Raw genomic sequence first — 22,929 nt, 5'->3', positions numbered from 1 at the left:
TGACATTTAATAAAATTTGCATCTCAAACAAAGGGACCATTTCTAAATTAATGCTTGGGAATAAAGCTATTTAATCCAGTACTGGGTTATAAAATGAACATTTTCTGAATGATATTATACCCAATCAGGGTGACTCAAAAAAGTGCCTCACCTGCAGAGTAGAAGCTGCTGAGTCACTAGTGTCTGTCAGTCCTGTCCCTCTCGGTATGCTGGACACAATGTACCTGGAGCCCTTTGGCAGAGGCTGTCTAACCACCAGCTTTCCTTTCCTGGTCTCTGCTAGAAACAGACTGTACCAGTAGGCATCGTTGGAGACCAGAGTGGAGTCTGCGATGGTGGAGTTCCTCTCACTGATCACACTGTTCCTGGAGGGAGGAGCTGCTTTGCTGGGCTTGGGTTTCTGACACTTGATCACGATGGTGACCAATATAGTGATGAGCAGCAGAAATGACACCGAGCCCAGACCGATGACCAAATACAGGTTGATGTCTGAGAAGATGTCATATTCCAGAGGCTCCTCAGTCATGTCAGAGTAGGCTTTAACAGCAGTCTCCATTGTGGTCAGTTTGATGGTGACTGTAGCAGAAAGAGCAGGCTCTCCATTGTCCTTGGCAACAACAACAAGTCTCTGGTGGCGTGGATCTCTGTAACTGAACATCCTCATAGTCCGGATCTCTCCGTTGTATTGGTCCAGACTAAACAAGGTGGCGTCAGTCACCTGTAGAAACTGGTAGGTGATCCGAGAGTTGTGCACAGAGTCTGTATCTAAGGCTATCACCTTGGCAATCAGGGATCCTTTATCAGTGGATCTGGGGATCTTTTCCTCCACCACAGAGCCGTGTGCACGCCATGGTGACACAATAACGGGAGCATTGTCATTCTGGTCCACAATAATGATGTGGACGGTCACGTTACTGCTGAGAGGAGGAGATCCAGAGTCTCTGGCCTCGATGTGGAACAGAAATTCCTTCTCAATCTCATAATCAAAGGTTTTGAGTGCGTAAAGATTACCGTTCTCTGGATTGATGGAGAACAACATGGACATGGATGTGTTGGATATCTCCTTCTCTATTATGAAATAAACTAGATATTGGTTTTCATGGAGGTCGGGGTCAAAGGCAGTGAGTGAGCTGAGCAAGGCCCCAGGTGCGTTATTCTCCATGACACGTATAGTATAAAATGACTGGGGGAACTGTGGGACATTGTCATTAACATCCAGCAGCTCTAAAGTCATAGTTTCATTGTCAGATAAAGGAGGAGAGCCTCTGTCTGTCACAGTGAAAGTGATGTCATATTCTGACACCTTCTCACGGTCTAATGGCTCCGACACTACTAATTCATAATAGTTATCAGAGGACTCCCTCAGTTTGAAAGGCATATTATCTGGAATATGAAGATCAACTATTCCATTATCACCTGAATCTTTATCACTGACACTAACTACAGCTATCACTGTGTCCAACTCGATGTTTTCAGTCACTGGACTCTGAAATGATTTAATTGATATTTCTGGGTGATTATCATTCATGTCTTCAACTAGAATCTTTATGGTACATTGTCCTGATAAACTGGTGGCTCCTTTATCAGCAGCTATAACTTCCATATCATAAATCCTGAAATCTTCATAGTTCAGCACTCCCTTAACTGTAATTTCACCAGTGGCAGGATTCAGATTAAATGTCTCCTGTGCTTTTTCTGACGTGTATAAACTGTATGAATATGTTATATCAGAATTTGATCCTTCATCTAAATCTGTTGCATTTAAATGAACAACAATACTTCCTGTCGGAGAGTTTTCCATTATTTTAACACTCAGATTGTCTTTTTCAAAGGTGGGTGCGTTATCATTTGTATCTAAAACTCGTACAATAACACTGGCAGTTCCAGAACGAGCAGGTGTTCCTCCATCTACAGCTGTGAGTATCAAATTATGAACAGCCTGCTGCTCCCGATCTAATGTCTGTTTTAATATCAAATTCGCAAACTTTGATCCATCTCTTCCGGTCTGAACTTCAATTGTAAATTGTTCACTTTCACTTAAATGGTACGTTTTCACTGAATTACTGCCCACATCAGGATCAACGGCATTGCTCAAAGAGAATCTTTCTCCTGTAGGCGTTGATTCAGATATGTCTAAATGAATAGTCTCTCGTCGAAATTGCGGGGCGTTGTCGTTCATGTCAAGAATTTCTACTTCCATGTTAAATATTCGTACTGGATTTTCTAGTATTACCTCTAATCTTAGATAGCAAGACGCTGACGATTTGGTCGTGCAAATATGTTCCCTGTCGATCTTTTCAACAACATACAGCTCACCAGTCTCTTTGTTCACATCCAGATATTTCTTGTTTGCGATGATATCAAGACGCATCTTCCTCTGATTCAGTGTTTTAACATCCAGGCTGAGATCGGTGGCGAGATTAGCCACGACGGATCCTTCTTTCAATTCTTCTGGTATTGAATAATGAGTCGCTGAGGCCGATGTGTATCGAACAGAAGAGAAAATAACAGCAAGCAGCACATACCTCTTATGGAACCCCATTGTTCTGGAAACCCGTCTTTTAAGTGAGTTAATTGCTCTTCGAACCATCAAGTATATTATTCCAGCAATATTCAGTTTTGATATTCTTTCTTTCATCACAGGCAAACATGCATTTCAATATCGACCTTTTCCTTGTCAAAATAATGCCAGCACCCCACGGAGGGGACCTTCAGCACTACGGAGCTGTCCGCTTTTTACCTCTTTTCTCAGACCACTACGGTGTTCTAGCATGACGTCCGTGTGTCGGCTTTTTAGTTATAGAATAGCGCCACCCCTTTGATTTTACAAGATCTTCCTAACTACGTTGAACATGATATGCCAAAAAATTATTTTCGATTCATACTTCTTTCATGCATGTATGCAGTGCGGACCGTAAACTGCCAGGCCTTGCTACACACACACACACACACACACACACACACACACACACACACAGATATATATATATATCACAACTAATGAGGTGGGATCACTTGGGTTAAATTCGTTTATTTCCTTTCAGTGGGCTTAAATTTAGTAATTTTGAAAATTACATTCATAGTTTATACAAAGTATATGCGTGCAGATTATTACGTCCAATCGCTTCAAAAATGTAACAGTGGAAACGACATGTCACTGAAAATGTGCAGATTATTTACAAATATAATTCAATTAAGATTATTTACTTTTCAACTTATTCTCCTGTGGTTTATGGTTTTCTAATTATTCATGTTGGTGACCCTTTAGATAAAGCAGTGAGTCACTCCTGGTTTTTTTTCTGTTTGTTTTGTTTTTCTTACCACTAATAAATACCAAGTATTAAATTAAATATATATTGTTTAAAGTGTTATTCACCCCTATTGAAGAAACATAAATTTAAAAAACGTATTTATAGCAGTTATTCATTTCTTCGTTGTATACTAGGTTGTGCATGCGACACTGGTGCCTCATGGACGGTTTTGAAAGTTTATGTGATCACTGCAACTAAGTTATGGATGAACACGAGTTAATATAATATTAATAATAATAATAATAATAATAATAATAATAATAATAATAATAATAATAATAATAATAAGTCATTTAGAAAAATTAGGTGAATAGTTCAAAATATTAGGTTTGCAATGCATCTGAAAATGGTACCTCATGATAATTTCTGAGATTTTCGAATAATTCACTAGAATGTTTTAATAAATGAAGTCAAGGGTTAAAAGAAAAAATGTACTAACAATTGATATTTATATGTTTTTGTGTAAATAAAATACCATATCTGTGCATTAACTTCCTACCTGCAGAGTAGAAGCTGCTGAGTCACTTGTGTCTGTCAGCCCTGTCCCTCTCGGTATGCTGGACACAATGTACCTGGAGCCCTTTGGCAGAGGCTGTCTAACCACCAGCTTTCCTTTCCTGGTCTCTGCTAGAAACAGACTGTACCAGTAGGCATCGTTGGAGACCAGAGTGGAGTCTGCGATGGTGGAGTTCCTCTCACTGATCACACTGTTCCTGGAGGGAGGAGCTGCTTTGCTGGGCTTGGGTTTCTGACACTTGATCACGATGGTGACCAATATGGTGATGAGCAGCAGAAATGACACCGAGCCCAGACCGATGACCAAATACAGGTTGATGTCTGAGAAGATGTCATATTCCAGAGGCTCCTCAGTCATGTCAGAGTAGGCTTTAACAGCAGTCTCCATTGTGGTCAGCTTGATGGTGACTGTAGCAGAGAGAGCAGGCTCTCCGTTGTCCTTGGCAACAACAACCAGTCTCTGGTGGCGTGGATCTCTGTAACTGAACATCCTCATAGTCCGGATCTCTCCATTGTATTGGTCCAGACTAAACAAGGTGGCGTCAGTCACCTGTAGAAACTGGTAGGTGATCCGAGAGTTGTGCACAGAGTCTGTGTCTAAGGCTATCACCTTGGCAACCAGGGAGCCTTTATCAGTGGATCTGGGGATCTTTTCCTCCACCACAGAGCCGTGTGCACGCCACGGAGACACAATAACCGGAGCATTGTCGTTCTGGTCCACAATAATGATGTGGACGGTCACGTTACTGCTGAGAGGAGGAGATCCAGAGTCTCTGGCCTCGATGTGGAACAGAAACTCCTTCTCAAGCTCATAATCAAAGGTTTTGAGTGCGTAAAGATTACCGTTCTCTGGATTGATGGAGAACAACATGGACATGGATGTGTTGGCTATCTCCTTCTCTATTATGAAATAAACTAGATACTGGTTTTCATGGAGGTCGGGGTCAAAGGCAGTGAGTGAGCTGAGCAAGGCCCCAGGTGCGTTATTCTCCATGACACGTATAGTATAAAATGACTGGGGGAACTGTGGGACATTATCATTAACATCCAGCAGCTCTAAAGTCATAGTTTCATTGTCAGATAAAGGAGGAGAGCCTCTGTCTGTCACAGTGAAAGTGATGTCATATTCTGGCACCTTCTCACGGTCTAATGGCTCCGACACTACTAATTCATAATAGTTATCAGAGGACTCCCTCAGTTTGAAAGGCATATTATCTGGAACACGAAGATCAACTATTCCATTATCACCTGAATCTTTATCACTGACACTAACTACAGCTATCACTGTGTCCAACTCGATGTTTTCAGTCACTGGACTCTGAAATGATTTAATTGATATTTCTGGGTGATTATCATTCATGTCTTCAACTAGAATCTTTATGGTGCATTGTCCTGTTAAACTGGTGGCTCCTTTATCAGCAGCTATAACTTCCATATCATAAATCCTGAAATCTTCATAGTTCAGCACTCCCTTAACTGTAATTTCACCAGTGGTAGGATTCAGATTAAATGTCTCCTGTGTTTTTTCTGATGTATATAAACTGTACGAATATGTTATATCAGAATTTGATCCTTCATCTAAGTCTGTTGCATTAAGATCAACAACAAGACTTCCAATCGGAGAATTTTCAATTACCTTTACATTCAGATTCTCTTTATCAAAGGTGGGTGCGTTATCATTTGTATCTAAAACTCGTACAATAACACTGGCAGTGCCAGAGCGAGCAGGTGTTCCTCCATCTACAGCTGTGAGTATCAAATTATGAACAGGTTTCTCCTCTCGGTCTAAAGTCTTTTTCAAGATCAAATCCGCAAACTTCGATCCATCTCTTCCGGTCTGAACTTCTATATTAAAACATTCACTTTCACTCAAATGGTATGTTTTCACTGAATTGGATCCGACATCAGGATCGACTGCATTACTCAAAGAAAATCTTTCTCCTCTTGCCGTCGCTTCAGATATATCCAAATGTATGGCGTCTCTTCGAAATTGTGGGGCGTTGTCGTTCATATCAAGAATTTCTACTTCTATATTAAATATTCTTACTGGGTTATCTAGTATAACCTCTAATTTTAGATAGCAAGATGCTGATAACTTAAAAGGGCAAATATGTTCCCTGTCAATCTTCTCAACAACATACAGCTCACCAGTCTCTTTGTTCACATCCAGATATTTCTTGTTCGCGATGATATCAAGACGCATCTTCCTCTGATTCAGTGTTTTCACATCCAGCCCGAGGTCGGTGGCGAGATTAGCCACGACGGATCCTTCTTTCATTTCTTCCGGTATTGAATAATGAGTCACTGAGGCCGATGTGTACCGAGCAACAGAAAAAATTATAGCGAGGATCACGTACCTCTCGTAAGACTCCATTGTTCTGGAAACCCGTCTTGTATGGGAGTTCATCATACTTCAAACGATATAATGTTTGTTTTTAGCAATATTCATTTAAAAAAAAATTCCCCTGTTTCTTTCGAGCCAAATACACATTGTATGAATTCCAAAGCACATTTAAACTTAAATCTTGGCCAGCGCGTTTCGCAGCGGAGTTTCAGCACTACGACGCTGTCCTCTTGCTTCTAAACGTGCGAAGACCATCACGCTTTTCTGCTTTTACGTTCTTTGCTTTGCAATTTACTGATAGAATAGCGCCACCCCTGAGATTTTGTCGGAGCCTTTGAGCCACAATGAACACCACACGTCTTCAAATTATTCTTGATTTTCGTTGATTTTTGCATATATTTTTGTTTTTACTACACACGGACCTGGATACCGTTAATGGTGGTCCCAAAACATAAAAGGTGACATTTACTAAATGTAATCAGTTCAAATTGATTATTGCTGAAAAAACAATCAAATTTCAGACACAATCCACCAGTCAACGCAATGAACCGTAATGACCTCACGATTACTGCATTATAAAACGAGATACCACTAAAATGCTGCAGACGATTTTCAAATATGGTAGCACTTCGAGTTATCATTAACTTTGCATAATGTCTCATTATAGATCTAATGATTTTCTATCCATATCTTTATGACCATGGTACTTTAGGTGACGTAGTAATCTAGTCGCTCTTTACCACTGATAAAAACAAATTATTAGAGATAATAAAGTACTCAATTGTATTAATCATAAATGCACGAGTTGCCAATATTGCATATACAGAATGCACAGGAAAAATATTGAAAATACATGATATTACATTTTATTTCCACAAAAACAAGAACAGGGAGGAAATGGCTGTAAAGAATGGCCACAGCCAGAGAAGTTAGTTGAGATTAAGTTACTCTAACAACATGAAGATAACGGCGCACCTAAAACTGATTGTTAAATAAGAAAAAAAAAACTGTGCTAACAGTACTAACGCAAAAAGTATATAAAAAACAATAAACGTGAATAAGTCATGAAGAAGTTAAGCTTTGTGGATCCTAAATACTGCATTTCATTTATTAAATATACATTATTTATACTGCTATTAAAACACAGGTTTTTAGATTGTTCTTTAAACTACAGCCTTGACTTTTGAGGACAAGACCTGAACACAATTAAAAGCTGCTAAATCATGATGATGGATTATTGCTATGTTGGTTATGTACTAAGTAGTGCATTTGATAGTGGTACCTCATGATAATTTATGAGATTTTTGAATAATTCACTGAATTTTTTTTGTGGATTAAGGTAAAGGGGAAAATAGAAAAAATAATCGTAATTAATTTAAATGTTCCAGTTATGTAGGTAAAATATCTTGTCTGTATATCAAATTCCTACCTGCAGAGTAGAAGCTGCTGAGTCACTAGTGTCTGTCAGTCCTGTCCCTCTCGGTATGCTGGACACAATGTATCTGGAGCCCTTTGGCAGAGGCTGTCTGACCACCAGCTTTCCTTTCCTGGTCTCTGCTAGAAACAGACTGTACCAGTAGGCATCATTGGAGACCAGAGTGGAGTCTGCGATGGTGGAGTTCCTCTCACTGATCACACTGTTCCTGGAGGGAGGAGCTGCTTTGCTGGGCTTGGGTTTCTGACACTTGATCACGATGGTGACCAATATGGTGATGAGCAGCAGAAATGACACCGAGCCCAGACCGATGACCAAATACAGGTTGATGTCTGAGAAGATGTCATATTCCAGAGGCTCCTCAGTCATGTCAGAGTAGGCTTTAACAGCAGTCTCCATTGTGGTCAGCTTGATGGTGACTGTAGCAGAGAGAGCAGGCTCTCCATTGTCCTTGGCAACAACAACCAGTCTCTGGTGGCGTGGATCTCTGTAACTGAACATCCTCATAGTCCGGATCTCTCCATTGTATTGATCCAGACTAAACAAGGTGGCATCAGTCACCTGTAGAAACTGGTAGGTGATCCGAGAGTTGTGCACAGAGTCTGTGTCTAAGGCTATCACCTTGGCAACCAGGGATCCTTTATCAGTGGATCTGGGGATCTTTTCCTCCACCACAGAGCCGTGTGCACGCCACGGAGACACAATAACCGGAGCATTGTCGTTCTGGTCCACAATAATGATGTGGACGGTCACGTTACTGCTGAGAGGAGGAGAGCCAGAGTCTCTGGCCTCGATGTGGAACAGAAATTCCTTCTCAATCTCATAATCAAAGGTTTTGAGTGCGTAAAGATTACCGTTCTCTGGATTGATGGAGAACAACATGGACATGGAGGTGTTAGCTATCTCCTTCTCTATTATGAAATAAACTAGATACTGGTTTTCATGGAGGTCGGGGTCAAAGGCAGTGAGTGAGCTGAGCAAGGCCCCAGGTGCGTTATTCTCCATGACACGTATAGTATAAAATGACTGGGGGAACTGTGGGACATTATCATTAACATCCAGCAACTCTAAAGTCATAGTTTCATTGTCAGATAAAGGAGGAGAGCCTCTGTCTGTCACAGTGAAAGTGATGTCATATTCTGACACCTTCTCACGGTCTAATGGCTCCGACACTACTAATTCATAATAGTTATCAGAGGACTCCCTCAGTTTGAAAGGCATATTATCTGGAACACGAAGATCAACTATTCCATTATCACCTGAATCTTTATCACTGACACTAACTACAGCTATCACTGTGTCTAACTCGATGTTTTCAGTCACTGGACTCTGAAATGATTTAATTGATATTTCTGGGTGATTATCATTCATGTCTTCAACTAGAATCTTTATGGTGCATTGTCCTGTTAAACTGCTGGCTCCTTTATCAGCAGCTATAACTTCCATATCATAAATCCTGAAATCTTCATAGTTCAGCACTCCCTTAACTGTAATTTCACCAGTGGCAGGATTCAGATTAAATGTCTCCTGTGTTTTTTCTGATGTATATAAACTGTATGAATATGTTATATCAGAATTTGATCCTTCATCTAAGTCTGTTGCATTAAGATCAATAACAAGACTTCCAATCGGAGAATTTTCCATTATTTTTACATTATAGACTGATTGACCAAATATAGGTGGATTGTCATTTGTGTCTAAAACATGAACAATAACACTGGCAGTGCCAGAACGAGCAGGTTTTCCTCCATCTACAGCTGTGAGTATCAAGTTATGAACAGGCTGCTTCTCACGATCTAATGTTTGTTTCAAGATCAAATCCGCAAACTTCGATCCATCTCTTCCGGTCTGAACTTCAATTGTAAATTGTTGACTTTCACTTAAATGGTACGTTTTCACTAAATTGCTGCCCACATCGGGATCAACGGCATTGCTCAAAGAGAATCTTTCTCCTGTAGGCGTTGATTCAGATATATCCAAGTGTATGGCGTCTCTTCGGAATTGTGGGGCGTTGTCGTTTATATCCAAAATTTCCAGTTCAATATTAAATATTCTCAATGGATTTTCTAGTATTACTTCCATTTTTAAGTAACACACCGTAAACGTTTGTGTACAAAGATATTCCCTGTCAATCTTCTCGACAACATACAGCTCACCAGTCTCTTTGTTCACATCCAGATATTTTTTGTTGGCGATAAGGTCAAGTCGCATCTTCCTCTTACCGAGTGATTTAACGTCTAGGCTGAGATCAGTAGCAAGGTTAGCAACAACTGACCCTTCCTTCATTTCTTCGGGTATGGAGTAATGAGTCACTGAGGCCCGTACGCTATGAACAGAACTAAAAATAACGGCGAGCAGAACATACCTCTTAAATGACTTCATTGTTGCGTGGGACCCGTTTTTCCCGTTATTTAAGGTTTCACTGCATTTCAAGCGATATACTGTACGTGTATAGCAGTTTTCAGTATTTCTCTTCCCTCCTTGATTAAAAAATATGCAGCCGATTCACTCCCAGCTATATCCCAGGGTAAAATGAGCAAGACGCGTTGAACGGGGGTGTTTCGGGACCTGGAAACTGTCGCTTCTCTTACTATAACCAATAATGGCGACGACACACAGTCATGACGTTATGGTCTGAGCTGTTCTTGACCAAACAGCGCCACCTTTTGGATTTTATAATGTTTTGAAATGCTTGGCATGAAGATAAGTTATGAATATTTTAATTTATTTCTTGTATTGTCAGGTGTGACTGATTGACTCCAGGTTCTTTTTAAGATAATGAAAAAGTTTGTTCATGACCTCACTTATTTTTGTTAATTAGCCCCCACACATAAAAGAAACAATGAATGAGAAACCATCAATGTTAATAATTTGGGGGGAAAACGAAGAAAAATATATCTGTTTATTATATTCTTACCTGCAGAGTAGAAGCTGCTGAGTCACTAGTGTCTGTCAGCCCTGTCCCTCTCGGTATGCTGGACACAATGTACCTGGAGCCTTTTGGCAGAGGCTGTCTAACCACCAACTTTCCTTTCCTGGTCTCTGCTAGAAACAGACTGTACCAGTAGGCATCATTGGAGACCAGAGTGGAGTCTGCGATGGTGGAGTTCCTCTCACTGATCACACTGTTCCTGGAGGGAGGAGCTGCTTTGCTGGGCTTGGGTTTCTGACACTTGATCACGATGGTGACCAATATGGTGATGAGCAGCAGAAACGACACCGAGCCCAGACCGATGACCAAATACAGGTTGATGTCTGAGAAGATGTCATATTCCAGAGGCTCCTCAGTCATGTCAGAGTAGGCTTTAACAGCAGTCTCCATTGTGGTCAGCTTGATGGTGACTGTAGCAGAGAGAGCAGGCTCTCCATTGTCCTTGGCAACAACAACAAGTCTCTGGTGGCGTGGATCTCTGTAACTGAACATCCTCATAGTCCGGATCTCTCCATTGTATTGGTCCAGACTGAACAAGGTGGCGTCAGTCACCTGTAGAAACTGGTAGGTGATCCGAGAGTTGTGCACAGAGTCTGTATCTAAGGCTATCACCTTTGCAATCAGGGATCCTTTATCAGTGGATCTGGGGATCTTTTCCTCCACCACAGAGCCGTGTGCACGCCATGGTGACACAATAACAGGAGCATTGTCGTTCTGGTCCACAATAATGATGTGGACGGTCACGTTACTGCTGAGAGGAGGAGATCCAGAGTCTCTGGCCTCGATGTGGAACAGAAACTCCTTCTCAATCTCATAATCAAAGGTTTTGAGTGCGTAAAGATTACCATTCTCTGGATTGATGGAGAACAGCATAGACATGGATGTGTTGGCTATCTCCTTCTCTATTATGAAATAAACTAGATACTGGTTTTCATGGAGGTCGGGGTCAAAGGCAGTGAGTGAGCTGAGCAAGGCCCCAGGTGCGTTATTCTCCATGACACGTATAGTATAAAATGACTGGGGGAACTGTGGGACATTGTCATTAACATCCAGCAGCTCTAAAGTCATAGTTTCATTGTCAGATAAAGGAGGAGAGCCTCTGTCTGTCACAGTGAAAGTGATGTCATATTCTGGCACCTTCTCACGGTCTAATGGCTCCGACACTACTAATTCATAATAGTTATCAGAGGACTCCCTCAGTTTGAAAGGCATATTATCTGGAACACGAAGATCAACTATTCCATTATCACCTGAATCTTTATCACTGACACTAACTACAGCTATCACTGTGTCCAACTCGATGTTTTCAGTCACTGGACTCTGAAATGATTTAATTGATATTTCTGGGTGATTATCATTCATGTCTTCAACTAGAATCTTTATGGTGCATTGTCCTGTTAAACTGGTGGCTCCTTTATCAGCAGCTATAACTTCCATATCATAAATCCTGAAATCTTCATAGTTCAGCACTCCCTTAACTGTAATTTCACCAGTGGCAGGATTCAGATTAAATGTCTCCTGTGTTTTTTCTGATGTATATAAACTGTATGAATATGTTATATCAGAATTTGATCCTTCATCTAAATCTGTTGCATTAAGATCAACAACAAGACTTCCAATCGGAGAGTTTTCCATTACCTTTACATTCAGATTTTCTTTATCAAAGGTGGGTGCGTTATCATTTGTATCTAAAACTCGTACAATAACACTGGCAGTGCCAGAGCGAGCAGGTGTTCCTCCATCTACAGCTGTGAGTATCAAATTATGAACAGGCTGCTGCTCCCGATCTAAAGTCTTTTTCAAGATCAAATCCGCAAACTTCGATCCATCTCTTCCGGTCTGAACTTCTATGTTAAAAAATTCACTTTCACTCAAATGGTACGTTTTCACTGAATTGGATCCAACATCAGGATCGACTGCATTACTCAGAGAAAATCTCTCTCCTCTTGCCGTCGCTTCAGATATATCCAAATGTATGGCGTCTCTTCGAAATTGTGGGGCGTTGTCGTTTATATCAAGAATTTCTACTTCTATATTAAATATTCTTACTGGGTTATCTAGTATAACCTCTAATTTTAGATAGCAAGAGGACTTGGTATTGCAAATGTATTCCCTGTCGATCTTTTCAACAACATACAGCTCACCAGTCTCTTTGTTCACATCCAGATATTTCTTGTTCCCGATGATATCAAGACGCATCTTCCTCTGATTCAGTGTTTTAAGATCCAGGGTCAGATCGGTGGCGAGATTAGCCACGACGGATCCTTCTTTCATTTCTTCTGGTATTGAATAATGAGTCACTGAGGCCGATGTGTACCGGGCAAAAGAAAAAATTATAGCGAGGATCACGTACCTCTCGTAAGACTCCATTGTTCTGGAAACCCGTCTTGTATGGGAGTTCATCATACTTCTAACGATATAATGTTTGTTTCTAGCAATATTCATTTAAAAAAAAATTCCCCTGTTTCTTTCGAGCCAAATACACATTGTATGAATTCCAAAGCACATTTAAACTTAAATCTTGGCCAGCGCGTTTCGCAGCGGAGTTTCAGCACTACGACGCTGTCCTCTTGCTTCTAAACGTGCGAAGACCATCACGCTTTTCTGCTTTTACGTTCTTTGCTTTGCAATTTACTGATAGAATAGCGCCACCCCTGAGATTTTGTCGGAGCCTTTGAGCCACAATGAACACCACACGTCTTCAAATTATTCTTGATTTTCGTTGGTTTTTGCATATATTTTTGTTTTTACTACACACGGACCTGGATACCGTTAATGGTGGTCCCAAAACATAAAAGGTGACATTTACTAAATGTAATCAGTTCAAATTGATTATTGCTGAAAAAACAATCAAATTTCAGACACAATCCACCAGTCAAAGCAATGAACCGTAATGACCTCACGATTACTGCATTATAAAACGAGATACCACTAAAATGCTGCAGACGATTTTCAAATATGGTAGCACTTCGAGTTATCATTAACTTTGCATAATGTCTCATTATAGATCTAATGATTTTCTATCCATATCTTTATGACCATGGTACTTTAGATGACATAGTGATCTAGTCGCTCTTTACCACTGATAAAAACAGATTATTAGAGATAATAAAGTACTCAATTGTATTAATCATAAATGCACGAGTTGCCAATATTGCATATACAGAATGCACAGGAAAAATATTGAAAATACATGATATTAAATTTTATTTACACAAAAACAAGAACAGGGAGGAAATGGCTGTAAAGAATGGCCACAGCCAGAGAAGTTAGTTGAGATTAAGTTACTCTAACAACATGAAGATAACGGCGCACCTAAAACTGATTGTTAAATAAGAAAAAAAAAACTGTGCTAACAGTACTAACGCAAAAAGTATATAAAAAACAATAAACGTGAATAAGTCATGAAGAAGTTAAGCTTTGTGGATCCTAAATACTGCATTTCATTTATTAAATATACATTATTTATACTGCTATTAAAACACAGGTTTTTAGATTGTTCTTTAAACTGCAGCCTTGACTTTTGAGGTCAAGACCTGAACACAATTAAAAGCTGCTAAATCATGATGATGGATTGTTGCTATGTTGGTTATGTACTAAGTAGTGCATTTGATAGTGGTACCTCATGATAATTTATGAGATTTTTGAATAATTCACTGAATTTTTTTTGTGGATTAAGGTAAAGGGGAAAATAGAAAAAATAATCGTAATTAATTTAAATGTTCCAGTTATGTAGGTAAAATATCTTGTCTGTATATCAAATTCCTACCTGCAGAGTAGAAGCTGCTGAGTCACTAGTGTCTGTCAGCCCTGTCCCTCTCGGTATGCTGGACACAATGTACCTGGAGCCCTTTGGCAGAGGCTGTCTAACCACCAGCTTTCCTTTCCTGGTCTCTGCTAGAAACAGACTGTACCAGTAGGCATCATTGGAGACCAGAGTGGAGTCTGCGATGGTGGAGTTCCTCTCACTGATCACACTGTTCCTGGAGGGAGGAGCTGCTTTGCTGGGCTTGGGTTTCTGACACTTGATCACGATGGTGACCAATATGGTGATGAGCAGCAGAAATGACACCGAGCCCAGACCGATGACCAAATACAGGTTGATGTCTGAGAAGATGTCATATTCCAGAGGCTCCTCAGTCATGTCAGAGTAGGCTTTAACAGCAGTCTCCATTGTGGTCAGCTTGATGGTGACTGTAGCAGAGAGAGCAGGCTCTCCGTTGTCCTTGGCAACAACAACCAGTCTCTGGTGGCGTGGATCTCTGTAACTGAACATCCTCATAGTCCGGATCTCTCCATTGTATTGATCCAGACTAAACAAGGTGGCATCAGTCACCTGTAGAAACTGGTAGGTGATCCGAGAGTTGTGCACAGAGTCTGTGTCTAAGGCTATCACCTTGGCAACCAGGGATCCTTTATCAGTGGATCTGGGGATCTTTTCCTCCACCACAGAGCCGTGTGCACGCCACGGAGACACAATAACCGGAGCATTGTCGTTCTGGTCCACAATAATGATGTGGACGGTCACGTTACTGCTGAGAGGAGGAGAGCCAGAGTCTCTGGCCTCGATGTGGAACAGAAACTCCTTCTCAATCTCATAATCAAAGGTTTTGAGTGCGTAAAGTTTACCGTTCTCTGGATTGATGGAGAACAGCATAGACATGGATGTGTTAGCTATCTCCTTCTCTATTATGAAATAAACTAGATACTGGTTTTCATGGAGGTCGGGGTCAAAGGCAGTGAGTGAGCTGAGCAAGGCCCCAGGTGCGTTATTCTCCATGACACGTATAGTATAAAATGACTGGGGGAACTGTGGGACATTATCATTAACATCGAGCAGCTCTAAAGTCATAGTTTCATTGTCAGATAAAGGAGGAGAGCCTCTGTCTGTCACAGTGAAAGTGATGTCATATTCCGGCACCTTCTCACGGTCTAAAGGCTCCGACACTACTAATTCATAATAGTTATCAGAGGACTCCCTCAGTTTGAAAGGCATATTATCTGGAACACGAAGATCAACTATTCCATTATCACCTGAATCTTTATCACTGACACTAACTACAGCTATCACTGTGTCTAACTCGATGTTTTCAGTCACTGGACTCTGAAATGATTTAATTGATATTTCTGGATGATTATCATTCATGTCTTCAACTAGAATCTTTATGGTGCATTGTCCTGTTAAACTGCTGGCTCCTTTATCAGCAGCTATAACTTCCATATCATAAATCCTGAAATCTTCATAGTTCAGCACTCCCTTAACTGTAATTTCACCAGTGGCAGGATTCAGATTAAATGTCTCCTGTGTTTTTTCTGATGTATATAAACTGTATGAATATGTTATATCAGAATTTGATCCTTCATCTAAGTCTGTTGCATTAAGATCAACAACAAGACTTCCAATTGGAGAGTTTTCCAATATTTTAACACTAAGATTTTCTTTTTCAAAGGCAGGTGGATTGTCATTTGTGTCCAGAACATGAACAATAACACTGGCAGTGCCAGAACGAGCGGGTGTTCCTCCATCTACAGCTGTAAGTATCAAATTATGAACAGGCTGCTGCTCTCGATCTAATGTCTGTTTTAAGATCAAATCCGCAAATTTCGTTCCATCTCTTCCGGTCTGAACTTCTATATTAAAATATTCACTTTCACTCAAATGATAGGTTTTCACTGAATTGGACCCTACATCAGGATCGACTGCATTACTCAGAGAAAATCTCTCTCCTCTTGGCGTCGCTTCAGATATATCCAAATGTATGGCGTCTCTTCGAAATTGTGGGGCGTTGTCGTTCATATCAAGAATTTCTACTTCTATATTAAATATTCGTAAAGGGTTTTCTAATATAACCTCCAGTCTAAGATAGCAAGACGCTGACGACTTGGTGGTGCAAATATTTTCCCTGTCAATCTTCTCAACAACATACAGCTCACCAGTCTCTTTGTTCACATCCAGATATTTCTTGTTCGCGATGATATCAAGACGCATCTTCCTCTGATTCAGTGATTTAATATCCAGACTGAGATCGGTGGCGAGATTAGCCACGACGGATCCTTCTTTGATTTCTTCGGGCATCGAATAATGAGTTACTGAACCCGATATCTGACACACAATCGAAAACAGAAGAGCAATGAACAGCACGTACCATTTCTCTGACTCCATTGTTATGAGGAACCCTTTGTTGTTCACGGACTTGCAGCAGTTTAAACGATATTCTTTACTTTCCAATGATATAAAAATTTCCTGTAACGGATTTGAACACAAATATTTTCACACAAAAATTTTCCCGCTACGTTGTTCCCGTAGTAAAATGGCCACACGTCTTTTCGCATTGCAATTTCAGCACCACTGAGCTTTCTGGTCGTATCCCGACTTCCACAGTGAATGCTGGTTACGTTCGTAGTTCCACCTTTTACTAACGGAACAGCGACACCGGTAATATATAATATTATATCAGAGATTTTGAATGTTTCTCCGAACATTCTTTAATAAATTTCAATTTCAATATATATATATATATATATATATATATATATATATATATATATATATATATATATATATATATATATATATATATATATATATATATAGATAGATAGATAGATAGATAGATAGATATATTTATATATATAGATATATGTATATATAGATAGATAGATATATTTATATATATAGATATATATTTAGAAATACTATAATACTATTAATGAGCTTAAATAACAGTAAATCACTCCTGAACTTTTACATTGTGGAAGGAGTCTACTGTATATGATGAATGAATAATGAATATAAAAACTCATGAACATAAATACAAATATCGACACTGAACTCTCACCTGCAGAGTAGAAGCTGCTGAGTCACTAGTGTCTGTCAGTCCTGTCCCTCTTGGTATGCTGGACACAATGTACCTGGAGCCCTTTGGCAGAGGCTGTCTAACCACCAGCTTTCCTTTCCTGGTCTCTGCTAGAAACAGACTGTACCAGTAGGCATCGTTGGAGACCAGAGTGGAGTCTGCGATGGTGGAGTTCCTCTCACTGATCACACTGTTCCTGGAGGGAGGAGCTGCTTTGCTGGGCTTGGGTTTCTGACACTTGATCACGATGGTGACCAATATGGTGATGAGCAGCAGAAACGACACCGAGCCCAGACCGATGACCAAATACAGGTTGATGTCTGAGAAGATGTCATATTCCAGAGGCTCCTCAGTCATGTCAGAGTAGGCTTTAACAGCAGTCTCCATTGTGGTCAGCTTGATGGTGACTGTAGCAGAGAGAGCAGGCTCTCCATTGTCCTTGGCTACAACAACAAGTCTCTGGTGGCGTGGATCTCTGTAACTGAACATCCTCATAGTCCGGATCTCTCCATTGTATTGGTCCAGACTGAACAAGGTGGCGTCAGTCACCTGTAGAAACTGGTAGGTGATCCGAGAGTTGTGCACAGAGTCAGTGTCTAAGGCTATCACCTTGGCAACCAGGGATCCTTTATCAGTGGATCTGGGGATCTTTTCCTCCACCACAGAGCCTTGTGCACGCCACGGAGACACAATAACAGGAGCATTGTCGTTCTGGTCCACAATAATGATGTGGACGGTCACGTTACTGCTGAGAGGAGGAGAGCCAGAGTCTCTGGCCTCGATGTGGAACAGAAACTCCTTCTCAATCTCATAATCAAAGGTTTTGAGTGCGTAAAGATTACCGTTCTCTGGATTGATGGAGAACAGCATAGACATGGATGTGTTAGCTATCTCCTTCTCTATTATGAAATAAACTAGATACTGGTTTTCATGGAGGTCGGGGTCAAAGGCAGTGAGTGAGCTGAGCAAGGCCCCAGGTGCGTTATTCTCCATGACACGTATAGTATAAAATGACTGGGGGAACTGTGGCGCGTTGTCATTAACATCGAGCAGATGGACAGTTATTGTTTCATTATCAGATAAAGGTGGCATCCCTGCGTCTGTTACAATTAGAGTAATGTCATATTCAGGTACTGTTTCGCGATCTAAAGGCTCGGACACAATGAGCTTGTAATGCATGGGTCGATCTGAAGATGTGTTAATTGTAAAGGGCATGGGTCGATGTATAGTCAAGCTTACTTTTCCGTTATCCCCCGTGTCTCTATCACTTATATCTACAAGTGCAATAACACTTCCTACTGCTACGTTCTCCTCCACTGAGTTTTTAACTGACTGTATGATGATTTCCGGATAATTATCATTCATGTCCTTCACATTAACGACCACTTTGCACTGACCAAGCAAGGGATGCGTGCCTTTGTCTCTGGCCTCTATGTGCATCTCATAGAATTTCATATCTTCATAGTCTATAGTTCCTTTCACAGTTATCTCTCCAGTGTTATGATTCAGTGAAAACACCTCTTGTGTTTTCTCCGACGTGTAAAGGGTGAATGAGTACACAATCTCTGAATTCAAACCCTCGTCAAGGTCCGAGGCGTTTAGCTTCATCACTAAGGTCCCTATTGGGGTGTTTTCCGTCATGTTAATTGTATAAGTCTGCTTATCAAACCGTGGGGGATTATCGTTTGTGTCCTGTACTCTTACAATAATATTAGCAGTGCCAGAGCGCACCGGGACACCGCCATCCACTGCAGTTAATATTAAATTATGAACAGCAGTCTGTTCTCTATCCAACGATTTGGTCAACACCAAGTCTACATACTGAGTTCCGTCGCTACCTGTCTGAATTTCGATTGTGAAGTGTTCGCTAACACTGAGTTTGTACGTTTTAATTGTATTTATACCAACATCTGGATCCACGCCGTTGGGCAGGGAGAACCTCTCGCCCGGCGTTGCAGATTCTGAAACGTCGAGCTCTACTCTGTCCCGTCGGAAATGTGGAGCGTTATCGTTTATGTCCGTTATTCCAAGCTCGATGTTGAAGATACGTAAGGGGCTTTCTATGATCACATCGAGCTTTAAAAAGCAGGACGCGGGTTTCGCCGGACAAAGATATTCCCTGTCCATTTTTTCTACGATGTACAGTTCGCCCGTCTTTTTGTTAAAATCTAGGTATTTTTTGTTGGAAAAAATATCAAGTTTTACCTCTCGTTGCGCCAAACCTCCTGGCTCAAGTCCCAGATCTGCAGCCAGATTAGCCACAACAGATCCCCTTTCCTTCTCCTCGGGTATGGAGTACCGTGTCACCGACAAAGCGGCTGGCCATGTTGCACACAAGACAAAGACGGCAATGCAAAATCTCATCCTTTCCTTTGCAGGAAAAAAATAAGCCAGATCCTAAAAGCCGTTTTATGTCTGTGATTCTTAAGATTTCACAGAGTATCTTTGCAAAAAAAAAAAATCCAGAAAAACAATAGACAAGAATGAATTAAGGTTCTGTGTGTAAATAATCATAAGCGCCCATTTAAGAAACCAGTCCTTTGCCTTTACAAATGGGTGTGTCATGACTTCAGAGAAGAAGAGTAGTGTGGTAGTGTGCTCTAGTGGTCAACAGTGACACCGTGCGATACACGCTAAACATAGTGTATTGAATTCTTCAGCTCTGAAATCAGCTTTGCAGCTTCGCAAGGCACTGACGCATGGAAGGACATCCCCAAACACACACACAGGCGCACGAGCAGCACTGTGTGCTTTATCCTGACAACATCTCTCATTCATCGGGCATGTCTTCAAAAGACAGTTGTTTGTTTTGTAATAATAAAGGATTAATTTCAAATATTGTCTGAGGTCTTTATAACAAGGGAATAAATCATGGAGGATAAAACAATCTACTATCCTTAAGTTGGCATGTCTTTATTTTATTTACATGCCACTAGATGATTTAAAACAGCTGTTTAAAACAGCTCCTACATTACTGAGGTATATGATTGTATAATAAAGACATAAACCTTTTCTAGCTTTCTGTGCCTTTATACACAAGCCTGTTGGCGCTGTTACTACTTGACGCCAGCCTACTACAGTCTGCCCTAAGCTGGCAAATGACCTGTGCTGGTAGATGCTATTTTACAGTTTGTAGTTTATGACTTTTATTTCCATTTACTTTTATATTAATTTTTAAAAGTTTAAAACATGTTTTGTTTTGTTTTGCCTGTAATATGGAAACAGTCAAGAAATCCGCATGTAGTTGGTCTCTACAAGATAGCAGCCAAATTGTAGTGAAGTTGAAGTAGGTCTTGGACTAAAACAAACACATTGTATGCATTTAACTTTATAGTAGTTTAGGGGGTGGAAGCATTCAGTCTAAGGAGACTCAAGTAACAGAAAGTTTTTTAGGGTAAACATCCACAATGAGTAACAGTTGAAGTGTAAGTAGAGTCAAGTGTTCACTAGATTTTACCACATATACTCAACAAGGCTACACATTTGAGAGGTACAGTAGGGGTGAAGAACAATGATGAAGATGTGAGTGGGTGTGATGTAATCAGTGAGAAGACACTGATAAAACCTGGAGGTGAATTGTGTGACGGAGACGTGCGTCCCTCCTTGATCTGACACCTAAATGACAGCTGACAGCAGCAGAGAGTAGTGCCAAAATCTGACTGGTTGGAATCAGGAAAGAGTGATACTCTCAATCAAAGGATGTTTACAGTTGGCAGAGAAAGAGAGAAAGATAGAGAGCATGTGTCAGAGTTTACTGCAGCTGCCTTAGCAAAATCTCTCACTGTGCAATTCGTCTCCTTTTAGATTACTGTCTTGTCAAAGTTCTTGACAAAAAGGCAAATTAAGATCAGCTTTTTACCTCCCACCACTGGCTGTGTATTTGAAATGTTTGCACAGTTATCATGCACCGTTATGTTCCTGATTTCAGTCTGACTGTTGTACTCTGCAAGCCAGAGTACAAGCTGCGATCCACAGGCGGATCTCACTGATGGAAAAAAAATATGTTAAGCAATGTTCTAATTAGTGTGAGCTCTATGATAGTCAAGGATACACTCAGTACACTTAGTGCCTGGAAGTATTTCCGGGCTGCAATAAAATTATTATCTGCTCATTAAAGTACACTCATAACTGCTGTTGTGAGAAGCCCATAGAAGGAAAAGTGTTTTTGTGCAATAGTTTTAAGGCAAAGGAGAATGGGATTGATAAATGTAATAAACAGCTCACTGGGGACTTCCACTGTATATGGATCATCATGTTCACAGAAGAGAGAGAGAGCTACACATACCTTGGGTATTTTGGTTTACCTTCTGTACTGCAACTGGATTACATCACAGTTTACAATAAGACACTTACTGACACCGTCACTTTATCAATGCTGGTCATTATGCCCGTTTGCTGCTAAAGTATCTATACCTATATTTATACCTACATTTCTATATCTATTCTCCCGACTGGTAATTGTATTTGTTTTTTTAACTATTAATTTACTTACAATTTAAAATACTGTTTCTTCTTGCTCCGGGACCATGTGTACATGAGGTTCCACCTCATGTAAACATGTGATGCGAATGACAATAAATCTCCTTGAATCCATCAAGTTTCCCTTAAAGACCTAAGCTGACAGTTCATCATGATGAGGAGAACCCTGCGTTTAAAAGAGCCAAAAGGAGTGCCAGTGATCATCACAGCCTCTATCAATCTAACCTCAGTTATCTGATTATCTATTATTTCTGGTCCCACAAGTGGACTAGATGAGTCTGGCCTGTATCTATGGATGCTTTAATCAGGTCACACCCAACTGTAATCTTCACTTTTTGTAATTTTTTGTGTTAATTCAACATGTGTTATTTTCTAATCAATCACTGCTTAAAATGCCATTTCCTTTGTACATACACTGTAAGGATTGGCTAGAAAATGCCTCTGAAAATGTGAAACCTGACTTTTTCTAATAAATAGTCTTGGTCAAAATAATTTTAGATTTGTTGAAGATGAAACTAATTTGGAAACAGCACTGGTCACTAGAATGTGAATGTGTCTGAGTCACTACTTTATGTAACTTCATGGTTTGGAATGCTTTATTTAAAAAATTTTATTATCTGAAACCACAATTTTACATTTAAAAAATCCATGCACACTTGATATAAAAAGTCAGATTTGATGGAAATGATTGTTACATTCATTTAATTATCTTAAAGATTGAAAATTAAGTTTAAAAATGTACACTGAGCCATCTTACTCATGAAATGGTGGCTCACTAATATATGTGGTAGTAGTGGTAGTACTCCTTGACTGCCAAAGTTTTATTACATTTTATTACAATTATTTTTAATTACTTTTTCATTATGCTTTTTGCCAAGAACTCACTAGGCTTTGCAATATAGGCTCAGATGTTATCACGCATGAGACTATTAGTGAAGAATCTGATCTGCCCATATGACAACAACCCTAAGCAAACAGACTGAGTCATAAAGGGCTTCAGAGACACAAAAAAATGGGGGCCCATGCAACAGACAGTATGACTCCCACTGAGATTC

General features: G+C 40.2%; 2 protein-coding genes and 4 pseudogenes across 2 annotated transcripts; all 6 read right to left on the bottom strand.

Moving 5' to 3' along the window:
• Positions 1–124: 124 nt before the first annotated feature.
• On the bottom strand, positions 125–2,542 carry LOC146638774 (protocadherin alpha-C2 pseudogene; annotated as a pseudogene).
• Positions 2,543–3,798: 1,256 nt separating this feature from the next.
• LOC146638773 (protocadherin alpha-C2 pseudogene) lies at positions 3,799–6,201 on the bottom strand (annotated as a pseudogene).
• Positions 6,202–7,588: 1,387 nt separating this feature from the next.
• On the bottom strand, positions 7,589–10,117 carry LOC146638772 (protocadherin alpha-C2-like). The gene has a single exon (XM_085364531.1). The coding sequence runs from the start codon at positions 9,986–9,988 to the stop codon at positions 7,589–7,591; it is 2,400 nt and encodes a 799-aa protein (XP_085220657.1). The 5' UTR covers positions 9,989–10,117.
• Positions 10,118–10,511: 394 nt separating this feature from the next.
• Positions 10,512–12,908, bottom strand: LOC146638771 (protocadherin alpha-C2 pseudogene; annotated as a pseudogene).
• Positions 12,909–14,295: 1,387 nt separating this feature from the next.
• On the bottom strand, positions 14,296–16,701 carry LOC146638770 (protocadherin alpha-C2 pseudogene; annotated as a pseudogene).
• Positions 16,702–17,338: 637 nt separating this feature from the next.
• On the bottom strand, positions 17,339–19,759 carry pcdh2a1 (protocadherin 2 alpha 1). Its single transcript, XM_085364495.1, has one exon. The coding sequence runs from the start codon at positions 19,757–19,759 to the stop codon at positions 17,339–17,341; it is 2,421 nt and encodes an 806-aa protein (XP_085220621.1).
• Between the last annotated feature and the right edge of the window lie 3,170 nt (positions 19,760–22,929).

This window comes from Diplotaxodon limnothrissa, linkage group LG2, assembly GCF_057381915.1.
Source record: "Diplotaxodon limnothrissa isolate DT_005_m linkage group LG2, D_limnothrissa_male_GT1.1, whole genome shotgun sequence".
In the NCBI taxonomy this organism is placed as follows: Eukaryota; Metazoa; Chordata; class Actinopteri; order Cichliformes; family Cichlidae; genus Diplotaxodon; species Diplotaxodon limnothrissa.
Note: the sequence above shows the minus strand (reverse complement) of the source record. Positions and strands in the feature narration are given on the sequence as shown.

Coding starts and splice junctions, on each gene's coding strand:
- LOC146638772 (XM_085364531.1), bottom strand. CDS start 9,988: ATGAAGTCATTTAAGAGGTATGTTCTGCTCGCCGTTATTTTTAGTTCT.
- pcdh2a1 (XM_085364495.1), bottom strand. CDS start 19,759: ATGAGATTTTGCATTGCCGTCTTTGTCTTGTGTGCAACATGGCCAGCC.